The sequence below is a fragment of the Phyllostomus hastatus genome, unplaced genomic scaffold, assembly GCF_019186645.2.
Source record: "Phyllostomus hastatus isolate PE091 unplaced genomic scaffold, TTU_PhHast_1.1 phas_contig_196, whole genome shotgun sequence".
NCBI lineage: Eukaryota > Metazoa > Chordata > Mammalia > Chiroptera > Phyllostomidae > Phyllostomus > Phyllostomus hastatus.
In genome coordinates this window covers 780561-803594 of record NW_025333709.1, presented here as the reverse complement: position 1 = coordinate 803594, position 23034 = coordinate 780561, and the positions used below count along the sequence as shown (strand labels likewise).

General features: G+C 71.3%; 1 protein-coding gene and 1 non-coding gene across 4 annotated transcripts in view; both read right to left on the bottom strand.

The window, feature by feature from the left end:
- Positions 1-133: 133 nt before the first annotated feature.
- The window catches only part of NSD2 (nuclear receptor binding SET domain protein 2), a 47653-nt gene continuing 24752 nt past the window's right edge, over positions 134-23034 (bottom strand). For 2 of the 3 annotated variants that reach the window (XM_045834263.1, XM_045834261.1), the window contains exons 7-22: positions 22137-22255; positions 21670-21751; positions 20384-20508; positions 12147-12278; positions 11643-11766; positions 10658-10858; positions 9878-10057; positions 9504-9660; positions 9176-9381; positions 8111-8214; positions 6868-7137; positions 6540-6656; positions 4757-4898; positions 4541-4647; positions 3585-3789; positions 134-3290 (exon numbers count right to left, since the gene is read on the bottom strand). In XM_045834263.1, coding sequence (XP_045690219.1) covers positions 3022-3290; positions 3585-3789; positions 4541-4647; positions 4757-4898; positions 6540-6656; positions 6868-7137; positions 8111-8214; positions 9176-9381; positions 9504-9660; positions 9878-10057; positions 10658-10858; positions 11643-11766; positions 12147-12278; positions 20384-20508; positions 21670-21751; positions 22137-22255 — 2540 coding nt within the window. In that variant the 3' untranslated portion in view covers positions 134-3021. The remainder of the gene's footprint in view (positions 3291-3584; positions 3790-4540; positions 4648-4756; positions 4899-6539; positions 6657-6867; positions 7138-8110; positions 8215-9175; positions 9382-9503; positions 9661-9877; positions 10058-10657; positions 10859-11642; positions 11767-12146; positions 12279-20383; positions 20509-21669; positions 21752-22136; positions 22256-23034) is intronic. The other variant, XM_045834262.1, reaches the window with a different exon arrangement.
- LOC123816001 lies at positions 5004-5129 on the bottom strand. Its single transcript, XR_006785213.1, has one exon. It is a non-coding gene; the product is annotated as a small Cajal body-specific RNA 23 (non-coding RNA).

Below are 23034 nucleotides of genomic sequence, written 5' to 3'. Positions count from 1 at the left end.
TCCCCAAGGGTCACAGGCAGAGCGGCCGTCGGGGGCGGGGGCCCTCCCCGTGCGCGGCGTCAGCAGTGCCGGGCGGCTCACGGTGCCTGGGGGCACTGCAAACGCAGTCCCACAGAAAACAGGTGCGAGGAAGGAGCCTTTAACAATGTTTTAATATAAAAATACACAGTTTCCCAGACAACGTCCCACTTGAAGTGGTGTCTCCCCCCAGCGTCGGTGGCTCCCAGGTCCACACTTCGGCGTACCCCCCACCCCAGAAGTGAGCTCACGCTCCCCAGTCTGCCGGAACTGGGGGCGGCACCCAGGCTCCCTGAGAGGGGCCTGGCCGCCTGGGGCACCGAGTTCAGGCACCGGCCGGCAGGGGGACGCCCACGGCTGGCCGTGGGGAGGGCGTGGCAGACACTGCACTCGCGTTCACCAGCATGTGCGCCGGGGGGCCGGGGGGCCGCTGGGGCGGGTGGGCGCCGCGGACTGCAGCCACTGGGATAACACTTAACGGGCGCCAGAAGCACAGACCTGAGTGGGGGGGGGGTGGGGGGGGCCTGGGAACGAGGGCGGCTCCTCCAAGCACGGGCGGGCCTCACGGGGCACCACGGATGCCGCGCTGGCTCCCCCGTGGCGGCCACGGGCCGCACCTGCCTTCCCTAGCCAGGGCTGGCACGGCGGGTGTGACCACACACGTGGGCACAGGCTCCTGACCCCAAGGAACCCTGAGGTTCGGGGCAGTTCTCTCGTTTCTGCTTCACGAGAGTGACAGCAGGCTGAGGCGGCAGCTTGGAGGGCGGCCCCCGCACCCGCCGGCCGGGGAGCTTGGTGCAGCTCGAGATCCGTAAACTGGTTTCCTAGAGACGTTCACAGTTCGTGTTATTTGCTCATTAACGTAACGGAGTTTGAAGAGAGAGCAACCATACTGAAAATGCTTTTTCTACTGTTTTCCTTCAGAAAGATCGTTTAAAAATTTGGAGATCTCAAAGCGACTAAAAGTCACAAGATTTTACTACTGTCAAACACAAAAATAGGCCGGTCGGTCTGCTCCCCGAAGTGCACTGCAAAGCCCACTCTGGTGGTGTGGCTAGCACAGACGTCCTCAGCTGGTTCGAGAGGACGAGAGGGGCCCTGGCCGGTGCGGCTCAGTGGGCTGAGCACGGGCCTGCGAACCAAAGGGCCGCCAGTTTGATTCCCAGTCAGGGCACAGGCCTGGGTTGTGGGCCGGTCCCCAGAGGGGGACACATGAGAGGCGACCACACACTGATGTTCCTCTCTTTAAAAAAAAAAAAAAAGTGGGGCCCCTGGCCCACAGCGGGGCCCCACCCACAGCAGCTGTGACCCCGAGGGCCCTGGGTGCCACCTGTGTCCACATCGCGGACACAGGTGCGTGGACGCCTGCATCCAGGCCCTGGGGCCCGTCCCAGCTGAGGACACGAGGAGTGGCCGCCTGCATGTCAAGCCAGTGTCCCCCCAGGACAACTGTCCCCTCGGGCAGAGGCATTTCCAGGCGGACGGGGCCGCGCCTGGGAGCAGTCGGCACGTGGCAGCTCTTGGCTCTCCCTGCTGGCTCCCCGTGTGTCTGCGCTGTCGGGGGGTGTGGACGAAGGGAGGGCCAGGGGGACGTTTGCAGCCTGTAGACGCTATCCCCGCCGGGCCATGTCACAAACCCACTGAGCGGAGGAGACCGTCCGGCCGTCTAAGGCCCAACGGCCCGAGAGAGACGGACAGGAGACCTCCGCAGCGGCGCCCGAGAGCAGCGGTGGGGACTTCTCTGCAGAACGGATGTCCTCCTCGTGTGGTTTTAGGAAGAGAAGGTCGGAAAACAGGAGTCTGCTGCCAGCGGCCCCCCACCCTTTGCACAGAGGGACAGGCAGGTCTCCCTTAGCGCACGCAGCACACGTGGGTGCCGGTGGGGAGCTCTCCCCTCTTTAGGGGGCTCTGAACTTCCCGGGGTCGAGAGGAACCCTGGAAAAGGAGAATCACATCTTCCACAGAGAACTTAGTACTTTCTAGAAGTTCCTCACCCCCTGGGGGCCTCACCCCCAGCGGCCTTGCGGGCAGGTGCTGCCCTGGCTGAGCACGTCCGGCCAGCGCACCTGTTCTCCGCGGACAGGCCCACACGGCGTGAGGAAGGGCACGCGAGCCCAGGCGGCCAGTTCCGGCCCCCGGGTCTCCGCCCGGCCCGGGGAGAGCACTCGGCGGGCGTCCGAGGCGACGCCTGCGGGGAGGGGAGGACTCGGGCGCATCAGTAAATACACAGCTCAATCAGTGGTAATCGTGAAACAAGTTTAGCAAAAATATATTGAGAGTAAAGGCAAGAAATCACTAAAGAAAAGTCGAATGACAAAGTACACAGTCCTTCCCCGGGGGCTGGCCGGAGCCCAGGGTGGTGGGAGGCAGCCCCGGCGGTAGCTCTCGGCTCACAGCTCACAGCTACGGAGAAGCACCGACTCGAGAAACCTTAAACTACTACCGCTGTCACCACTGCCGGCACAGCGTCTCACTACGGTGAAAGAGGAACGTTTTGAGGAAAAATTTCACATTAGTACAAAAAATACAGCTGTTTCATAAAAGCAAAAATAATGATCAAAATCACGGCTTCCAGGGGATGCGGGGTCCGAGCTGCCCCCCGAGGCGAGCCCGCCGGGGCCCCCTGAGGACCGGGGGAAGCAGGCCGGGATCCCCCCCGCTGTACGAGAACAAGCTACTCTACGCGCCTCGGGCAGGATGAAACCATTTCATGTGCCAGGAAATTCCGATCGTAACTGGGACCTAAAAGTCAGGGGAGGGAGCCTCGGCCCTCCCCGCAATTCAAGTGCGGCCCTAATGCTGTGTGGCAGGCGTGCGTCGCCCCGCCCCCGAGCGCACGGCAGGGAGCGGTCAGTGCAGAGGCGGCGGCGCCGCTGGTGGCTCAGTGGTGGCAGGCGCGCCCCCGGGGGGCCGAGGGGGCCGTCCCCGTCCCCGCGGAGGTGCCCTGGGCCCCGCCAGGCCCGCCCGTGGCAGGCGGCCCCTGACCCAGTCGGGCCCCCCGAGCTATTTGCCTTCCGTGGCCCTGCGCCACCGCCGCCGCCGCCGCCGCCCCTTGGGCTTCGCGGGCTCCGGGCAGGGCTCCGCGGCCGGGGCGCGGGCGGCGCACTCCGCGCCCGGGTCGTGCTCACTGCAGCGGGGCCGCCCGTCCTGGGTGGTGCTGATGGCTGTCCCGTCCTGGTGCTCCTTGCAGAACGAATTGGGGCAGAAGTGGCAAAACCAGGCGGAGGGCCTGCCACACACGTCGCAGTGGTGCCACGGGCACACCCACTTCCCTGCAGGGAGACGGGCGGGTCAGCCAGCGGGGCCCGGCCGGGGGGGGGGGGATGCAGGCTCTGCGTCCACCCCCAAGGGCCCTCCGTCAGCGGGGGAGGGCGCCGCGCCCCCTGCAGACACCTCTCCGGACGCCTGCCTGCTCACCTGGCCGCGTCACCTGCCACTGCCCAACACGCACCTGTCTCACCACCGTGTCCGACCGCCCCTCACGGGGCTCCCTCGCCCACCGCTGCACCCAGGGGGTCCCCCCCAGGCCCCGGTCCTCCCTGCCCGCGGCCGGGGCCGGGACTCACCGAAGGGCCGCTTGCGCAGGCCCAGGCAGGCCAGGTGGTAGGCCTTGGCGCAGGCCCGGCGGTCACACAGCACCAGCTGGCCGCCGTCGCCGCAGCGGAAGCACTCGTCCTCCGAGGGCTTCTTCCCGTCCCCGCGGGGCCGGCGCCGCCGGCCTCTCTTCTTGGCCTTCCTGCCCTTCTCCTCGGACGCGAGCGCCGTCGAGGTCTGGAACGGAGAGTGGAGCCCGGGTCACGGGAAAGGCCGTGGGCGGAAGCCATGCTCCCGTGGGAACGTGGACGCCGGCGGGGGGGACCCTAACCACGGCTGCCCCAACCGCTTCCTCACGGGGAGACGGTCGAACCCAGAAAGCAAAACAGGCACATACCCCTCCCGGCAGCCGGAGAGCCCGGGCGCCCAGACCTGCCAGTGGGCACGTGGGCCAAGGACACTGGGGCTCCCGCCCTCGAGGGGCCGAGCTGAGCACGGGCGGAGAGGCTGAGAGGAGCGGTGGCCCCAGCGGCGGAGGCCTGACCGCGTGTCCCCCAGACCCGCCCTTCCCGCAGTGTTGGAGCGCGGCCCCACCGGGAGGCAGTCCCTGCAGCTGTGCCTGAGTAGGGGTGCAGTCGCACCACAGCAGGGGCCACGGACCCAGCGGGCTGGGGTCCTCGGTGGAACAGGCAGACGCAGGTGAGGCCCCGGGCGGGCCCTGAAGCTGCAGCGCCCCAGACCCTCCTACAGCCCAGTGCGGCCGTGGCCCTGACCACACCGCCCCGGGGCTCTGGCCCTCGGCTGGGACAGACGACGGCTGTGGGGACTCTGCCGGGCAGCCCCGCGACGCCAGGCCCACAAGGGACTCAGCTGGGTCACGGCCGGAGGTGCAGGGCCTTGTGGCTGGCTGTGACCGCATCCTGTCCGTCCGGCCCCAGCCGGCCGGGCGGGAGGCCCAGCAGGGCCGTGCCTGGGGGCGGGGGCTCACCTTGGGCCGGTCCCCCAGGAACCCGCTGCAGTTGGGGGCCCCGCAGCGGCACACGGTCTTCTCGTTGCCCAGGCAGTCCAGGTTGTAGTTGAAGGTCAGCTCCGTCCCTGGGGAGAGCAGACACGCCGGGTGGGGACCCCCACGGCTGTGCGGGCGCTCCCCCTCCCCCAGCGCCTCCCGCCCCGGCCAGAGCCCGGGCGCGGGCGGGGCCGGTACCTGCAGGGATGTCGCACAGGGCAAAGAGGCCCACGCGGGTGTCGCCGTTCACCGTCCACTTGAGGGTCTCGCAGTTGGGCTGGCAGCTGTGGTTCATGAACCGGGAGTAGTTGCCCTTGGGGCCGGCGTCGATGATGCGGTCCTGGAAGGCACAGCTCGCGTTTCGAGTAGCGGGGACCCCCGCCCACGCCCGGCCCTCCGCTCACTGAGAAGGGCCTTTGCGGCCGCAGCCCAGCCGGGCAGCCCGTGTAGCACCGGAAACCGTGGTGTCCCGTGTCCACTGAGGCAGGGCACCCCCCAATCCGGTCCAGTTTCTGTCGCTCGAGGAGGGCGGGTCAGGGCCACGTGGCCAGGACCGAGCCCCCGGGAGCCTGGGGCGGGAGCCCACCCGCCGAGGGACAGACCCGGGGGCCGGGACGCGGAAGGTGGGCCCCGGCAGCACCCCCACGCACACTCGCAGGGGACAGGGCTGCCCAGGGATGGGACAGGCAGGGAGCACAAACACAGCTCTCGACGCGCGGGCCCGGCCAGGCAGGTGGCAAGGCGCCCACGCTCGTGAGCAGCTGAGAGCGCGCAGCCAAGAAGGACCCTGGGCTCCGCCCGCCTGCCGTGACGCGGTCTGTCCTGCGGCCAGGGGCCCGGCAGGAACAGTGTGGAGGGCGCGAGCTGGGCGTCCGCCTGCCGAGACGCAGGGGCCTGGGCACGAGGGCCCTGCATTGGCAGCGACAACAGCCGAAGGGAGCTCCACCCAGCCACAGGGGAGAGGGGCTGGACCAGAGCCCACGCTTGCACTGGGGTCCCCGCTCCGGGGCGGCCTGGCACCCGGAATGAGGATCCAGCAAGTGCCCGTCGTGAGTGGACGCAAAGTCACGCCTGAGGTGAGGGCAGGCGAGCAGGGAGATCGCGGCACCTACAGGCTCCCTGGCCACGTGGGCCGGCTCAGCCGCCCACACACGCCTGCACACGCCTGCACACACCCCGGCACTGAGGCTATGCTTTTTGGAGCCCCTGCGCCCCACGTGTGGCAGCAAGAAGGCCCCGGACTCGAGCGCAGGACGCTCGCCGGCCGCCACCCGTGACTGCCGAGGCCGCGTCTCTGTCCCCGTGACCGAGGTGGCCCTGCGCCTCCCTGCCACGCCTCTCGGGACGCGGGGATGGCCCAGCCCAGCCTCCCGGGCGCTCTGTCTGACTCCTCCCCAGCGGGGTGTGCGGCACTGTCTCCGTGTGTCTCCCAGTGTCGAGACCTTCCTCACTCAAAAGCTTCTCGGTGTTTGCGGCTGCTTTACCAGCTCTGGGCGCCGACCCCCCACCCCGCGTGGGGCACCTCTCCCGCACCGTCCCGGCGCTCAGGCACGGGGGCACGGCCACGGCCCTGGGCGGGCCGCTCCCGAGGACCCAACTGTGCCCGCCTGCTGTCTTCAGGGCCGGCTGTGCCCTGCCATCTGGGAACAGGCGTGCACGCCCTCACCAGGCTCCGCCTCTCGACGGGCAGCGGTGAGTGGACGCCCCCCCCCCCGCCCCACCCGCAGTCTCTGCCTCGCAGTGCGGCAGGTCCTCGGCTCAGCCCCTGCTCTGGCAGCCTCCTCCATGGACGGACGCCCGCCTCCCAGCCCCACGGGGACGCCCGGCGTCTCCCGTCTCCTCCTCGGGCTCTCCGCCCCTCCCCCGGGGTGAGTCCTCCGCTGCGCGCTCCCTCGGCGGTTCCGTCAGACCCGGGCTCACTGCCTCGGTTCTCGCCGACACCCAGACCTCGTCCCGAAGGCCCTGCCCCGGGGGGCCCTACCTTGTCTATGGTGAGCATGTAGAAGTGCGTGATGTCGTTCTCGTGCGCGCGCTTGATCCTGGCCATGCACTCCTCCTCGTCGATCAGCTCGCCCACGTACTCGTTCACGAACTCCCCCTGGGGGCGGAGGGCGCGCTGACTCGGCCGCCCCCGCTGCCCGCGAAGGAGTGCGTATCCTCCCCCCTCGCTCCCCCAGGTGGCCACCCACGCTCCGGCCGGAGGCAGGCTGTAAGGGGTCCGTGAGCGCCGCGGCCGCGCTGACTCAGACGCCGTCAGACCACGGGCTCCCTCGTGTGCAGACCCGCGGGGACCCGAGGAGCTGGCTGACCTTGCGGATGTCCCTCTTGGCGACCAGGCCCCAGCCTTTGCCATCCGTCCTGATGATCTTGGTCTCGGGGTACTGGCGCTTGCTGAAGCACTGGTTCTGGCAGGACTCGCCCGCCGGGCACACCTGCGGGTGGCACTCGAACATCAGCATGCGGTTCAGGCACTCCGAGTCGATGCCGCAGGGGCTCTCGTCCGTGGGCTTGCAGTTGCACTTGGGGATCTCGGAGATGTCGGCCGTGTGGATCTGCACCTTCCCGTACGGCTTGTTCACCTGCGGGGACGGGCGCGCTGCCTCAGCCCACACACGGGGGGCCGTGCCCGGGGCCCCGCACCCCCCGCGGCACCCTGCCCGGCCCTGGGGCTTCAGCGGGGGCTGCCCTCGGCGCAGCCTGCCCTGCCCCGCATGTTCCCCGGGCACAGTCACAGCATCTGTGCCCTCGTCCACGGGGGAACAGACATTTAATCCAGCCGGCGGGTGTGACAGGAAGACACACAGAAGCTCAGCACAAGGGGTGCCGGACACCCCCTGCCCAGCCCACCCGCCTCCCAGCCCCACGGCTGTCGGGCCCTCCGGACTGAGCCCCCACAGGCGCCCCCGGGGACAGGAGGCTCCGGCTCCGTGCACGGCCTCCGTGTGTGGCTAACGGACCAGGAGTGGCCCCACAACAGAGCAGCAGAGAAAACCAAAAAGGAACCGGAACGGAAAGGAGTGAGCGGCTCCCAGGACCACCCAACTGGACAGGCAGGGACACGCCTCCGGCCCCCACCACGGTTCCGGGAACCCTCCCAAACCGGCACGGCGCGGCAACTAGGCAAACACCGCCCCTGCACGAGACTCTGGCAGCAGGAGCTCGACAGAGCCTGTGACCAGCTGCAGGGCGGCCAGCACCCCTGCCAGCACCTCCAGGCAGCACCCACCGGGCCCTGGGGACACACTCGGTGAGCACGGGTGGCGTGAGGAGGGCTCCCGCGGAGCAGGCGCAGGCCCACAGGCAGGGGCCTGTCCTCCCTTGCTCGCCACGCCCTCGGGGGCTCCTGCGGGGCACCGGCCTGGGCTGACCGCCCCGCCAGGGCACGGTGCGCTGCAGGCAGCCCGGCGGCTGGGCCTTGAGGAGCTCACAGGCAGAACCTGGCCCCACTGGCCGGCCCCACCCCGCCTCCCCGCTGCCTGCGCCTGCTCCCGGAGCAGCGTGCTCACAACCCCGCTCCTGGGGCACGGTGCGGCCGCCGCTGTCCAAGGTCACCTTGATGTGCTTGTAGGGCGGGGGCCTTCGCTCACTCTCCTGTGTCTCCCTGGCCTCCCTCTGGAGTTTGACCTCACGAAAACGAGCCTCGGCTTCTTGCAGCGCTGGAAAGCCGAGGAAAGACCATCAGAGGCTTTAGCGACCAGGCGCACCTGCCCCGCCGGCTCTGTGCCCTCGCCGCCCAGCGCAGCTGCAGGTCGGGGTGAGCGAGGGCGTGACACTGTGGGCGGTGCTCCGGGCTGCCACCTCCTGGGGGGGAGCAGAGCTCCGGGGACCCTGCGGGCCAGGCGCTGTGGGGGGCACTCGGGGCAGCCACCCCCTCGGCTGTCACCCTGACGAGGTGTCGGGTGTCGACACGGGGCACATGGGGCCGGCCGCTGGCGGTGGGCCCCACTCAGGGCTCCACGGGACTCCCGCCGGGAGTCAGGAGGCGAGGAGGAGGGCCCACCCACGGCCCAGCGAGCACGCATTGCACGCGGCTTCCCGGCCCCTCGGGGCCCCTCTCTGGCGCCTGCCACCCTCCCTCAGACCCGAGGACCGAGGCCCCCCGAGCGGGGTGGCCGTGGCTCTGTGGTCGCTGTGCCCCGCAGGTGCCCTCCGCGGGGTCCCGCGTGCCCTCCTGCACAGCTGCGTGCTGGGGGAGCCTCCTGCAGCCCTGGAGCCCCGCTCCTCTCCCGCCGGCCACCTGACGGCACCGCACACCCGCCCACACTGAGGTCTGGAAGCAGGCCAGCCCCGCGCCACCCCGCCCCGTCTCCCCCTCACTGACCCTGAGCGAGAGCCGGCTCCTGCACATGCGCACTCATTCCCGCCCCGCCCCACAGCAGCAACGGTGTTAGTGCTTTGTTGTTGCAGCATTAACCGCAACCCAACGTTACAAAAAGTATCGAACAGTCTCTCTCGCCCAGCGCCTCCACAAGTCAGCAGAACTACTCTCCCTCAGTCACAGCACCCCGAGGACGCTGAGCACGGGGTGTTCCACAGAAGCCCCGTTGTCAGAGCGCGGAACAGGGGTCAGCACCGTGCCCGCCCGCCCGCCCGCCCGCCGCCCGGAGAGGCCCGTACCGTTTTTGAAGACTCTTCCGATCCCTCTGACCCCCTGGTAGCGGCTGCCCCGGTCCCCCTCCATGTACGGGAACACTCGAGCCTGATGCGTCCAGTAATAATCTTTAGACCCAAAGAAAAACACAGGGAATTCTCCAACCTCGTGCTTCATTTTCTGAATATTTGGGGGGACATTTTTGGGATGGCAAACTTCTGCCGGCCACCATCTATTATAAATATTAAAAACAGGGTTCACAGACTCTTCAGCGGGAGGGACAGCGCGTCCAGGCTGCAAGGCAAAAGAACAGGTGTGAGCGCGATGGCGGGGGCTGGGCCCGGGCGCGCCCACCTGTAGTTCCCGAGCTTGACCCAGACGATGTCCTGGTGGCGCAGCCGCTTGCCGGCCCTGCAGTCGTTGCAGAACCAGCTGCCGTCCGGCATCTCGATGTTCAGGCAGTCCGGGTGGAAGGCCGCGGGGCAGGCCTCGCAGCACAGCAGGCTGCCCCCTGCAACCGAGGGGGCGCTGAGCCTCCCCGCCGGCCCGGGCGGCCGCCCCCTACCGCAGTCCGCACGCCGGCGCGAGAGCACGTGTCACCGCTGAAGGGCCGCGGCGAACCCGGGGGTGCCGCCCAGGGGCGCGCGGGGACTGGCGCAGCCATGCCCCGCTGGCCGGGCAGCGGCGCCCGGCGCCCCCCCCCCATGCACGGCGCCCGCCGGCCTCACCTTTGGAGCACACGAAGCACCAGCTGACGTTGACGTGGGCGTGGTGCCGCGTGCCCTTCCGGGCGGTGAAGTGGCCCGCGCAGACGATGCTGTGGGGGGCGAGCACCAGGCAGCCCGCGGCCAGACACGCGTCCCCTCCGTGGTAGGCCACGGGGCAGCGGACGCAGCGCATCATCTTACCTGGGTGGGCAGAGACACGCTGAGGGCCCGGCCGGGGGGCGGGGGGGCGCACGGAGTGCCCGACCGAGGCAGGACGAGGCCGGCGGCAGCACCTGACGGCCGCCCTGGAGCCCACGGCCCCGGGTGGAGGCCCACGGCCGCCCGGGACGGCCCTCAGGCCCGGCTCCCCAGGCTTGGCGCCGCCCCACCCCGTGCCGGCGCACACCCCCCCACACACTTCCAGACAGGCCGCAGCCCCCCGGGACCCGACAGCCTGCGCTGGGTCCAGAGGCGCAGACAGCCCGCCCTCCTCAATGCTGCAGCCCCAACAGACAACGGCAGAAACGACCGCACTTTAAAATCTTAGTCTGGCGCCTGCGGGACCACTGAAGTGACAGCTAGCAGAACCCACCCCAGGGACTGACCGGTGCCACCCCCGACCTCTGGATTAAGGGTCTGCAGGTGACCTTCAGGGAAGAGGAGACACGGAGGGAGCGGCTGCCAGGGAAAACCCCGAGCTCCCGTGCCGCGTCAGCAGGGGAGCAGCGGCTCCTCCCACGCCCACCGCAGCCGCCCAGCCGCGGCCACGGGGTGTGCGGGCCACGCCCTGCAGGTGCGTACCTTTCGCGGAGCGCGGGTGCGCGGGGTTGGACGCGTGGCAGCTCACGCAGCTGTGCAGAGGGCAGCGGAAGCCGCGGCTCTCGAACACCGTCAGGGGGAACCTCCCCACGCAGGCCTCGTGGTAGAACTTCCCGCACTGCGGCACGAGGCAGCGCTTCACGTCCGCCCGGCGGTCCTTGCACACGAAGCAGGAGTGGATCCCTGGCGGGCGGTGGAGGGGCCGAGGGGACAGAGAGCAGGGTCAGCAGCTCTGGGAGGCAGGCCCGGGGGCGGCAGCGCCCCTTCCCCTCCCCGCACGGAGCCGTCCGTCGCCGCTCCCCTGCGTCCAGCCAGGCGGGCGGCCGCTCTGGGGGGCGGGAAGCGGGGAGGAGCGAGGGCCCCAGGAAAGGAGGGCTCTCCCTCTCCCACTGAGCACGGCAGCTAGACACGCGAAGAGCCGCGTAGAGGACTGGTCCCCAGCGAGGTGCCCGTGCTGGCCACAGCCTGGGGCACCTCTGGGAGATGCGGCCGCTCCTGACCCAGGTGTGTCCCGGAGAGCCGGGAGCCAGGCCGGCGGCAGGTGAGCCGCGACACCCGACGCACTGCCGGCCTCCATCAGCCCCACCCGACGCCAGAGGAGCCGCTGCCACAGAGCAGGAGCCCTGGCTGCGCAGGGACGAGTGTGCCAGCACTCAGGCCGCAGCCTGGGGCGGGGCTCTGAGCCCCGGCGGACCCCGGCACGAGCCGTGGCGCCACCGCCCACGGGACGCCATGCGCCCGTCGCCTTGCACGGGCTCATCCCGAGGGACTCCCGCCCTCGACAGAATTCACGCCTGTCACCCGACAGAAGGTGCCCCCCAGAGGTGCGCCTGCCCGCTGGCCACACCTAGGGAAAGGTGGCCCCGGCCCCGGGTGTGCGGGGAAGCTGAGGTGCGGTGGGGGGGGGACGAGGCAGGACTCCGGCCTGGGAGCCGGCCCAGCCAGCTCAGGGTGGGACAGCACTTGCCTGAAGTACACTCGCTGCAGGTGAACCGTCCCTCCGGGGGCCGGGACCGGCCGAGGCAGGCAAGGTGGAAGGCCCCGCAGCAGGGGCCCTCGCAGAGCAGGAGGCTGCCGGGCTTCTCACACACCTGCAGGGCACGGCACAGCTGAGGCCCCGCAGCCCACCCCACCGCGGCTCCCCCGAGGACGGGCGGCACGCACACCGGACAGCCTGTCGGAGCCCCCAGCACCAGGGGACCGGCAGGCCACGGTGCACAGACAGGGACCCCTCGGCGGCCGCAACGGGACCGCCTGGGGCGGTGGCAGGTGAGACCTGAGAGCAGGCGCACGCCCACACAGCCCTGTCGGGACGCGGACTTGCCTGCGGCAGCCGAGAGGTCGCTGTCTCGGGTGCGCCGCCCACCCCAGGGCCCCCTCCCGCCCGCTCCTGCGCCCTCCCGAGCCCGTGGGTGGGCGTGCACCTGTCCATCAGGCAGGGGACAGGCCCCGGCTGCGCAACCGCCCTCACCTGACACACGTGCTCCTTCCGGACAGCCACCCCCCGCTCCGACTTCTTGGACGAGACGGACGCTTCGGTCTGGGTTTCGTCAGCGCTCTCGTACGGGGACTCCAGGGGCTCGTCGCCCGGGCCGTCCGAGACCTGCAGGGCGGAGGCGGACGACAGTTCACGCGGTGCAGGGTGCTCCGAGGCGGGCCCGCTGGGCCCGGGCCACGCACGCCGGCGGGCTTCCCGACGGTGCAGCGTGTCGACGAGCCGGGCGGGCGCTCCGGCGCGGACTCCGTTCCACGTGACGCTCACCACGCGTGCACACGCGTGAGGGAGGAGGGACCGTGTCCCCTCAGTGTTCCTTAACCACGAAGTAACACCCGCGAGAGCCCAGCGTGCTCTTGGGGGCGGCCGCCAACCGGCTGGGACAGAGCACCGTGGCTTCCGGGCCCTACCGGCGGCGGGCCGGCTACTTACAGAGAAACACACCACCCGAGCGCGTCTCGGGGAGCCGCGGTGCGCTCACCAGGGGCCTCCGCACCGGGGCCCGCCGTCTGCGGCTGCTGCGCCGGAGGCTCCGTGTTGCGGGAGCGCGTCGTACACGGCGGACCGGGCCGCGGCGGGCCCTGCGCGTCCTCCGCCCGCTGCCCGCCTTCCCAGCCAGGAGGCGGCGGGGCGGTCCGAGACCACAGGGCGGGTGTGGCGCTCCGGCCGGCTGGTGGGGCCGCTCCTGGGTCCCAGCGACCGGGCGACACCCTCTGCCCGCCCCCCGCTCCGCGGGCCCCTCTGGGGCCGGCACCAGGGAGTCTTCAAACGGAAGTCAGTCAGTCCCCATCAGAAACCCCCCTCGCGCGCCAGCGGGGGCGCTGCTGGGGGCGAGGCTGGAGCGGGCTGACGGCGGGGTGTTCCACCAGAACAGCACGTCACCCCGTTTCCTGTCCCTCGAGAACCACGGGGCACCGCGTGTGCCGGGCCTCCTGCCCGCCCAGCGAGCCGTGGACAGCGGACCACGTTAACACCTCAGACACGAGACCCCAGACCCCGGCCCGCCAGGACCACCCGCCCCCCTGCCTGCTCGGGGAGCCGTCTCCAGGTCCAGCTCATCGGCGTCACAGGGGGAGGGGGAGGAAGAGGAGGGAGGAGGAAGAGGGACAAACAGCCAACGCTGTGCCTGGCCGACGGAGCGAGTCGGCATCGCAGCGGCTGGCGTGCCTGGAGGGACCCGCTGCTCCGCCGGCGTCTGTGGCTGCGGGGGCACAGGTGGGGCCCCGCCCCTGCACGCTTGCTGTCTGGCACACCCGTGACCGTGCGGCCTGGAGGGAGGGCGGCCTTGCGGGCGGTCCCCACGCGTCTCCCAGGCGGGGGAGGAGCAGCGTGAAGGAACCCTGGGCTACAGGCCCCCCGCGGCAGAGCCCGGTCTGCGCGGGGGGCCCAGACGGGGTCGCCGGGGCCTGTGGGCCCTCCTGTCACCTGGCCTCCCGCCCCGACCACGGGCCCCCGGAGAAGGGCTCTGCGCTCAACTCCCACGAGTCCGTCAGGCGGCTGGGACAGGGCCCCGTCCCGGGGCTGCGGGGCCCAGGGGCCTGGGGGCGGCCTCCCTGGCAGAGCCGGCGGGCCCAGCCAAGGGCCCTCGTGGGGGCTCCACGGAAGACCGCCCAGCGCCCGCCCGCCAGCCCCGGTCCCCCCTCCCCGTGCCTGGGACCGGCTGCAGCGCTCGAGGGAAAGTGCGCGGAGAGAGACAGAACACACAGACCAGCCGGGCCAAAGGGAGGAACAGCACCTTTTATTCACGTTTACACAGGCATCAGCAGCTCCCACAGGGCGGAGCGTCTGAGGAGTGGACACGTACACGTTCAGGTGAGCCGCCGCGCGGGGCACACGAGCGGCCCTGGGGGTGGAGGTGCGCACACACACAGAGCCCAGGCCCGCGGCAGCGCGGCCAGGGCAGTGCGGCCGTCGGTCCCCCTCCGGCCGCGGGCCCCGTGCGCCCCAGAGGACAGGACTTACTCGGGGTGCGTGTGTGAGAGTGGCAGCCCCCCGCACGGTCCCCACACAGCCCCACGTCTCCGTGCACAGACTCTGCGGGCTGCTCCACGCCAGACAGGACGCGTTTGGGACAAGGGCCGGGGAGCAACGGAGGGGACAGACTGTCGCGAACCCCCCGAGGCTTCCCGCCGCCACTGGAGCCGCCACTGGAGCCGCCAAGGCCCAGCCGCCGCGCAGCGGCACTCTTCCCCGCCCTCCACCCGGCGTGCGCCCGCCCGCGGGGCTCCCCTCCTCGCCCGAGAACCACGCTCCTTCCCAGCCGGGCGCAGCCTCCCGCACACACCACAGGGTCCCAGGTTGCCGCCGTGAGCACACGGGGACCTGGGCCCGGCGCCTGGAGGCGATGCGGCCCTGGAGGGCTGCTGCACCTGGGAGCGGCGCCCCCAGGCTGCCGCGGGGGCTGGGACACAGTGAAGGCTCCGTTCTCTGACAAAGCAGACCCCTCCCCCACTGAGCCCCACATCGTTTGGAACGCAGCCGCCACCTAGAGCCACCCGCACCCCCGTGGCCCGGCACCGCGGGGCGCATGCGTGGGGCCTCCGCAGAGAGCCGCCGGGGAGGACTCCCCCCACCCCACCCGCCCCCATTCTGGATATGCAAATGGGGACCCTGTGCGCGCGGACCACAGCAGCTCTGGGTCACGAGGCTGGTCCCAGACAGGCCCCCCGAGTGCACGTCCCGGTGACACGCCAGGGGAGTGGGGCCACCTTCCCGGGGACTCCTTCAGGCCCCACGGCACTCAGGTCTCGGGGTTTTAGTGATGCAGCTCCTCGGGACGAGGCAGGCTGGGCCCCTCGCCAGCGGCCCCTTGCTGCCCCGGGCTATGTCCGAGCCCCGCCCCGCCCCGCCCCGCCCCTCCAGGCGGCTGCCGCGTGCGCCAGGGCCAGCCCTGGGCCCGGGGACCTGGAGCCCTTCGAAGAGCCCTGGCCGCCCGACGGTGGCCGCAGCACAGAGGGCGCTGGAGGGCAGCCGCGCAGCCCGGGCCCCCCCACCGCCAGCTCGGTCGGGTCCGGGAGACGCCCCGTGCCTCCGTGGTCAGTGCACCTCACACCACACGCTGACGAGCCGTGTGTCAGAAACCAGGACAGCGTGCAGGACAGGAGGAAGCTATGCACGTGGGCATCGCATGGGCCCACCCCATGACCGGCCCACGAGGTCTGGCTGGGGCCGCCCAGCACCGGACAACACGCGGGGTTGGGGGTCGCCGTGCACACGACCTGCCCCTGCTGCGGCCGGTCCCGCTGCACCCCCCGGCAGGTGGACGCACAGCGGCCTCCAGAGCCCAGCTCAAGCCACAGAGTGTTGGCAGGGGCCGAACCGGTCTCTCTGACCCTGACCCTGCAATGCAGCTCTCCACTCAGCTCCTCAGGACGGCTCAGAAACCCCCGCAGGCCTGAGGGTGGTCTGAGAGCCCTCCTCCAAGGAGACGGCGGCGCTTCAGCCCTCAGGGCAGAGGCCGTGACCCGGGGTCGCCGACGCAACCCCTGGTTCCCGAAGCAGGAAGCTCGAGTCCCGTGCCCGCCCGCGGGGCAGCACCCGGCTGCGCACGCTGGCGCCCAGCCAGGACCCCGTGGGGCGGCTGGCCCTGCAGAGGGGCTCGCCTGCGCCCAGGGTGCGTGAGGCCGGGCAGACCCGCACCCCCCGCCCCACCGGCCCCGTCGGACAGGGGGGCGCAGGCCGAGCACCCTCCCGAGGGCCCGTCCGTCCGGGGGCCGGAGCCAGATGCTGACCAACGGCCCCCTCTCCCTCACACACTTCCACACAGACAGGCAGCCAGCGTCCACCGCCCGCTGCCCGGCACACGCCACCTTCCTCACTCTCGGGCACCAGTCCCGGGCGCGACCACGGGCGCATCCAACGCAGCCCCGATGAGCGCCCCTCACCGCCACGCCACCCTGCCCCTGCGGGGCCCCCCCGCCAACGTCCCGGGCTCCACGGAGCCCTGCAGGAGGCTGTGCCCCCCCCTGCCACCCCGCCACCGGGCACTGCAGCACACGCCCACATGCAGGCACCCGTGGGGGCTCAGGGCCAGGCGGGAGAGCAGCCGCCCCTGCGCGAGGCCCACGGGACTGCCCTCGCTGGCTCCTGGGGACACCCGCTCCCCCGGGCCCCTCAGCCAGGAGAGGGCACGGCGGGCAGGACGCCCACGACAGCACTGGGACCGCCTGCCCCGAAACCCACAACTGAGGGGGGCAGGCACCCGGGTCCGCTTGGAGCGGAGCCCCCAGGAGACAGGAGCACCTGCACTCGGCTCACCAAGGCGCCACCCCGCGCTGCAGTGGCTGCAATCTAGACCCTGGCAAGCGCCTCCTGCCCAGAACGAGAGCACCCTCCCCGCTGCCCCACCCTCGCTGCCCCCACCAGCACGCAGGCAGCCTCGCTCCCAGCCCCCGCGCCCCCCCCCCGCACAGAGCCACTGCAGGGGGGGGCGTCTCAGCACCAGGCTGCCCCCCTCACTCGGCTTGCAGCGGGCACACCCAAGCGGCCAAGACCACGCCAGCTCTCTGAGCAGAGCCTCCCATCCCCCTCGAGCGGCCACGGGGCCTCCCAGTGCCGGTCCCCAGCAAGGCCGCCGCTGGCCACCAGAGGGGACAGCCGTGACCTGGGCCGGTGTGGCTGGCCCTCACTGCAGCCCCCCGAGCACACCTGCCTGCACTGCAGCCACCCTCCCAGCTAAGGAGCCCTGCACACCTCCGCTGTGTGCCCGGCCCCCACTCCAAGACCCCCGCTGATGCCAACTTCGCACTGCTCTGCGGGCTCCCCAGCTTCCCCCACCCCCCGCTGGGAAGGACGGCGCCCGCCACTCACCGGCCGGCCGCTGTCCGAACACGCCGGGCTGCGGTTTCCGAAGGCGCCCGGGGTCCCGCGCACGAGCCTTCGCCCCGGCGGCTGCGCCCTGCCGGGCCGCCTGCACGCCGTGCCGCACTCACTCCCCGGGTCGGCGCCGGCTCCCTGGGGACCGCCCGTCAGAGCCCACGCGGGGTGCAGCCCCCCCGCACAACGCTTGCACAGTTCCGCGGGAGGACGGAGCGGCAGTGACCTCGCCGCTGTGCGGTGAGGACCGCGCTGTCGCGGGGCGGACCCCTGCATCGTCCCGAGGTGCCAGGCAGCGCAGGGGCTCGGCGTGTGTCACAGGAAGTGAAAGCTCGGAACACGAGTGCCACTCAGAAACTCCCACGGCCGGGGACGCGCCGCAGAGTCTGGGGGACGCCGCGGCAGGGCCGCTCCTGCCTCGCCAGCCCAGGGCCTGTGAGGCCGCGCCCCTGGCACGCGGCGTGCAGTCCCGGACGGGACGCCGGCGGCCCCCAGGAAGGAGCCCCTCCGTGGGACGGGCAGGAGGGGGAGGGCCCCGGTCCGTGACGACACCGCAGACGGCACGGCCCACGGTCGCCCTGCCTAGAGGCGCGGGGAGCCTGTCCAGTGAGAAGACAGCCGCACGGCCCTGCTGCCCCACCGGCAACGAGGGGCAGGGACCAGCGTGTCTCTGCCCAGCGTGTCTGCTCTCGGCTCAGGAGGTGCCGGCGCTGGCGCTTGTCAGGAAATGCCCGGTGGGTGACGGGCCGGAGGAGGACAGCGGCCCCCCGCGAGACCAGTGCTCTGTGGGGGCTGCTGCAGGCCCGGCCGGGGGCACCCTTCCCCCGGACGCCTGCGGCAGCCCTGGCCCGGCGGCGTGCGCCGCAGACAGGAGGGGCCGGGGTGATGGCCTGGCCGGGTGTCTCACCGCAGCCTCAGAACGTGTCAGGCCTTCTTCACCGTGTGTGTGTGTGCGTGTGTGTGCGTGTGTGTGTGTGTGCGCCCAACAAAAGCAGGCACCGCACCCCCCACGGCGCCCGTGAGGCGTGCCCCCCGCGTGCCGACAGCGCGGCCCCTGCTGCAGGCGCCCCGGGGAGCGGCCCGTGCTGAGAGCAGCACAGGGCGGCCGAGGCCAAGCCCCGCCTGACCGACAGGGGCTCCCGTAGAAGCTGTTACCAGAGAAGGCAAACAAGTAAGAGTCTGCCCTACCAAGGGAGTAAGAGACGAGCTACAGAAACACTTCCGTCGCATCGACCCGCCTCAGGCCTCTGTCTCCGCCCGGTGCCCCTGCGGCGGGGCTCCAACCCAGGCGCGGCCTAGCGCACGCCCTCTTGAGAAGGGTTTCGCCCTCGACAGGACCCTCCGTGTGCTGGAGCCCCGCCCTGTCTGCATGCTCGTTGGGTCAAGGGTGAAGGGAAGGAAAAGCACAGACATGTGAAGGGCGCGGGGCCTGAGCAGGGGCCGGTCTGAAGCCCCCAGCTGCCGCCCGAGGCCTCAGACCCCACCAGCCGTGGCCCAGCGGGCGGCAGGGGGCTCACACCGCCACGCTCTGCCTCCCGGGCCCTGGGGCCCTCCGTGTGGCCCGTGCCGGCAAGGGGCCCTGTATGTGCTTCCGTGACGTGCTGCGTGGGCGGCTGCCCCGCGCACCTGCAGGCTTTCCAGGAGGGGCCCCTGCTGTGGACGCGGGCCCCACCCTGACCAGGGGCGGACCGCGCACTGGCGTCCACGCGCCACCTCCCAGAGCTGGCGGCTGGGGATGCGCCTGCCACGAACCTCTGCGGTACCTCACCCCTCCCCAAGCTACAGAGCCGACAGTCTGTGCAACCTGGCAGCTCTAAAACGCTTCCCACGTTCAGAACCAGGGTCCAGGCTGCAGACACTCGGCTCCCTAAAATGAGCGGCAGGCCCTCGGGCTCGTCTGGCCAGCGCAGCACTGCGCCCCCGCGCCCGCCCCAGGTGAGCGGCCCCACTGCGTGCACAGCTCTGCAGGACCCGGGCGGGGGGCCCCCAAGCAGCCTCGGTGGTTCCCCGGCGGCTGTGCCTGACACAGGGGGCAGGGACACTCGGCTGAGCGCGTGCCCCGAAGCGTGGCGGTGCGAGAAGAGCCATTGAAAAGCCGACTCTGCCACAAGGGTCTGTGGAACGGAAACCTTTTATTTGTGGTGCTCCTGTTCAGAACCGCAGGCCACCTTTCCATCCAGCTTTGTGGGACGAGGGAAAGAAGACCTTCTGTAGGGGATGTGCCTTCTGGTGTCCAGGAGGCTCCTGGGGCTCAGCGGAGAACGCTGACCATGTGCCCGGCCGTGCCGATGTCGCCCGCGCCCACACACGTCAGAAAGGCCCGGCCTGTGCACGCGGGCAGCGGCTCCCCTCGGCCCAGCCGGCCCGGGTCCCCAGGAAAGCCCCCCAGAGGAGTGCCCTGTGTTCACAGCCCCGAGGACCCGGGCAGTGAGCTCAGGCCCTCTGACCTGGGGGACTAAAGACCCTCACACGCCAGGACGAGAGGAAGAGCCAAGGCCGGCCGAGCACAGGAGAACGCCGGTCCCACTGGGGACCGCGGCAGAGACAGGGCAGAGGCGCCACCTTCCGACCCAGGGCGGGGGGTCTGTCCCCTCCCCGCCCTGCTGTCCTGCACCGCGAAAGCCCCAGGCCAGCGCCTCCTCGTCGACACTCCAGAAACAGGACCCCCGTCTACAGTGGGAAAGGGAACCACAGGGACTAAAACCAGGAGCTAAAACAAGGAGCTAAAACCAGAAGCAGCCTCCCCGGGGAGTCACTGGCGTCTGGAGGCCCAGACGCCCTCTGGACCGGAAAGGCGTCGACTCTGCATTCTGAGGCTATGTTGCCTTTGTTCCTCACGTGGCACAGACCGGAGGTTTGCTGACGAAGTCTAGGCGTCGTGGCACACGACAGTCACAGCCTCAGCTGCCGTGCAGGCCGGGAGCTCAGGAGCCGCCGCCGGGCCGGGTCGGGCTCGCCTCCACGCTCCCGCTTCTAAGAGCGCTGGAGTCGGAAGGCCGAGGGGGGCCACGGCCCCGCAGCCGCATCCCTCGGGAGCCACGGTCCAGAAGCCACAGCCACCGCACGAGCGTGTCCCCGCCCTTGTCCCCCGGGGCGGCCCGCGGGCAGCATCCCGCCAGCGCCGCTCCGCGGGCAGCACAGAGGCCGCGGGGACGGCGGGCGGCGCCCGTCCGGCGGCACAAGCACTCTCACGCACGCCGTGTGCGAGTCCTCACGTCTCGAGTGCTCGACTAGACTAGGGGAGGGGCTTCGGTCCGTGTCGCGGCGTGCACAGTTTGGAGAGCCTGGAACTCGCCTGCGTTCGTGGAGAGCCGCGAGGCCGTGCTGAGGCGGTCTGGCCCGGGCCAGCGAGGGCCTCCGTGAGGAGGCCGCAGCCGCCGGTGCTACTACTACTTTACCTCGTTCTCGGTCACGGATGCGGCGGGAGACGAGCTCTTGCTGAGCGCGAGCGCCGGGGACGCCGCCGCGGGGGCCCGGTGCCGCTTCTTCAGGGGCTTGCACGAGTCCGACAGGTGCTTTGCTGCTGCAAAACAAGGGGGCCCCCGAGTGAGCGTGAGGCGTGAGGCGTGAGCCCCCAGCCCCCTTCCTGCCGCGAGCCGCCGGGCCCTGCAGGCGGCTCCCGTGCCGTGCCAAGGGCCTCGGTGCTCGCCGGGGGCAGCCCGGGCGCAGGCGAGGGCGGGCCACGGGCCCCCGTGCATGCCTGGACGCCAGCCCTGCCAGGGCTCCGGCGCAAAGCCCAGACCCACGGCCCCCGCAAACGGGCCCGTGTGCACCCCTGAGGCCTGCGGTCTGGGCGTGCCCACAGCCCCACCGTCGGTGTGGAGGCGGTGTCCCCTCCAGCACCGCACGCCCACTCCGTGTTCAAGCTGCTCACCGCGGTTTTCTCGAGAGGCTGTTGCACCGACTTCTAAAACCCAGTTCGGCACCTCGGGCGACAGAACGCAGCCCAGCCGCCGCAGACTCGCTCGCGCTCTGACCCTGCGCCTCATCCCCGCCCGCCTCAGAGCCAGACGCGGAGGTGACTCCGAGAGCCGCCCGACAGCCCCGCCAGGGGACAGCCCACGCCGCCCTTCCCCGCCCCGAGGGCCGCTGCTCACCCCCTGCAGCTCGGCCCCCGCACACGCGCAGCAGCAGGGGCGGCGCCATCTGCCCCCGCGCGGTCTGCCCCCACGCGCCGTCCGCCCCCATGCCGTCTGCCCCCACGCCGTCTGCCCACACGCGGTCTGCCCCCACGCCGTCTGCCCCCACGCCGTCTGCCCCCACGCCGACTGCCCACACGCGGGTGGAGGCCCAGACGCTGACGCCAGGACCAGCCCGCCGGCCCACCTGCCGATGCGTCACGCCTGAGGCTCGAGCAGGCCCCGACCGGGGATCCGCCCGGCCACCGTGGCGTACGGGGGGCGGTGCTCTAACCAACCGGGCCGCCGGCCAGGGCCCACGGCTCTGCTGTGCGGGCAGTAGAGCCACGCGGGAGTCGGCAGCAGAGCGGCCCTGGCAGCACGCAGCTCGGCCGTGCACACAGCCGAGGATGAGGACGGCTGCCCTCCCAGCGCACTGAGCTGCCTGGCACCTGCCCAGCGTCCTCAGGACTTGAGGCCGCTGAAGGCCCCGCCCCAGCCCGGCCCCCTCCCGGCGCCGGCCAGGGACACCCGCCAGGAGCCCCCCAGAGACGCGGCCACCTTACCTGCCTGGCTCTTCAGGGAGGAGGCCGCCTCCAGGGCCTTGCAGGAGCCTGTTCGGGACGGCTTGTCGGCGACGGCTTCTCTCTGTGGGGCAGAGACAGACTGGCTGAGGAACGTACAGGAGGGCACCCCAGGACGAGAAGGGGAAGGAAGCCGGCTCCTAGCCTGACCTCCCACAGCTGGGAGGAGCGGACGGAAACCCCTCTGCTGGGAAGCGCGTGGGACCCGCCGCCAGCGGCCCAGCCTCACACTCTCTCCACGACCAGACAGCCGCCCTGCCCAGCCCCCACCGGCGCCCACACTGCCCGGGCCTCGCCAAGCCTGACAGGACCTGACGGGGGTGAGGGCTTCCAGCACGCCGCCCGAACTTCCCCTTGGTCCCCCGGGGGCACAAGGGCAGAGGCCTTTCCCAGGCTGCCCGGCCCGAAAGCGGCGCCGGGCTGAGCCAGTGCCAGCCCCGCACGAGTACCTTCCGGAGGCCATGCTTGTCGGTCCTGAGCCTCTTCCGGGGCACGTCCTCGGCGTCGGTGTCCCCCGCAAGGTCCTGGGTTCTCTTCGGCTGGGCCCTCCTCCTCCCGTGGCAGCAGCCTGCGGTGGCACGGGGGGACTCGCGTGAACCACCGCCCCGGGCCACCCGGGGCTCAGCCCGCAGGCCCACTGGCCCCCAGGCCGCCCGGCATCGGTCCCACTGGGCCCTGGGCCACCCCGGTCTGGGCCGAGAGACTGCCGTCTGCTCTGAGTACGTCCCCGTGGGCTAGATAGGACCTCCAACTTCAGCGTCACCCAGTGTTTGAAAACTCCCCTCTCCTCACTGACACGTGCGGACTGGCGGAGTGCAGGCTGCACTTCCACCAACACGCAGCTCGCTCTGAGTCATATGTTTCCGAGCAGCAGGCTCCGGGCTGTGCTCCCCACGTCCCTGCACCCCATGGGACCCCCGACCCGACCTGGGGCGCCCACACAGAGGGACGGCTGACCTGCACGCCAGGTTTACTGCGACGCACACCCCTCTCTCTGGCCCGCGGCTGAGCCCGGACGGGCCCGGCTGCCCGAGGGAGGGCAGCGCCGCTCAGGGACTGGGCGCTGGGGCGGGGCAGAGTACACGGCCACGTGACATGATGTCCAGCGTGCCCGAGGCCAGGGCGGAGCGCCTCGCTGGCTGGCAGGGGGTAGCATGGTCCCTGGGCTCCCTCCAGGCCCCTGGGAAGAGGGCCCGCTCGGCCCCCACACGGCCGCCCGCCCGCCTGCAGAGGCACCCGGGGCCGCCGACCCTGCCACAGCAGCAGCCCCAGAGCCTCCCCGCCCCCACGGAGGCGGCGCTGCCGGTCCTGGCAGAGGTGTCAGCACAGCTCCGTCTGGATTCCTGC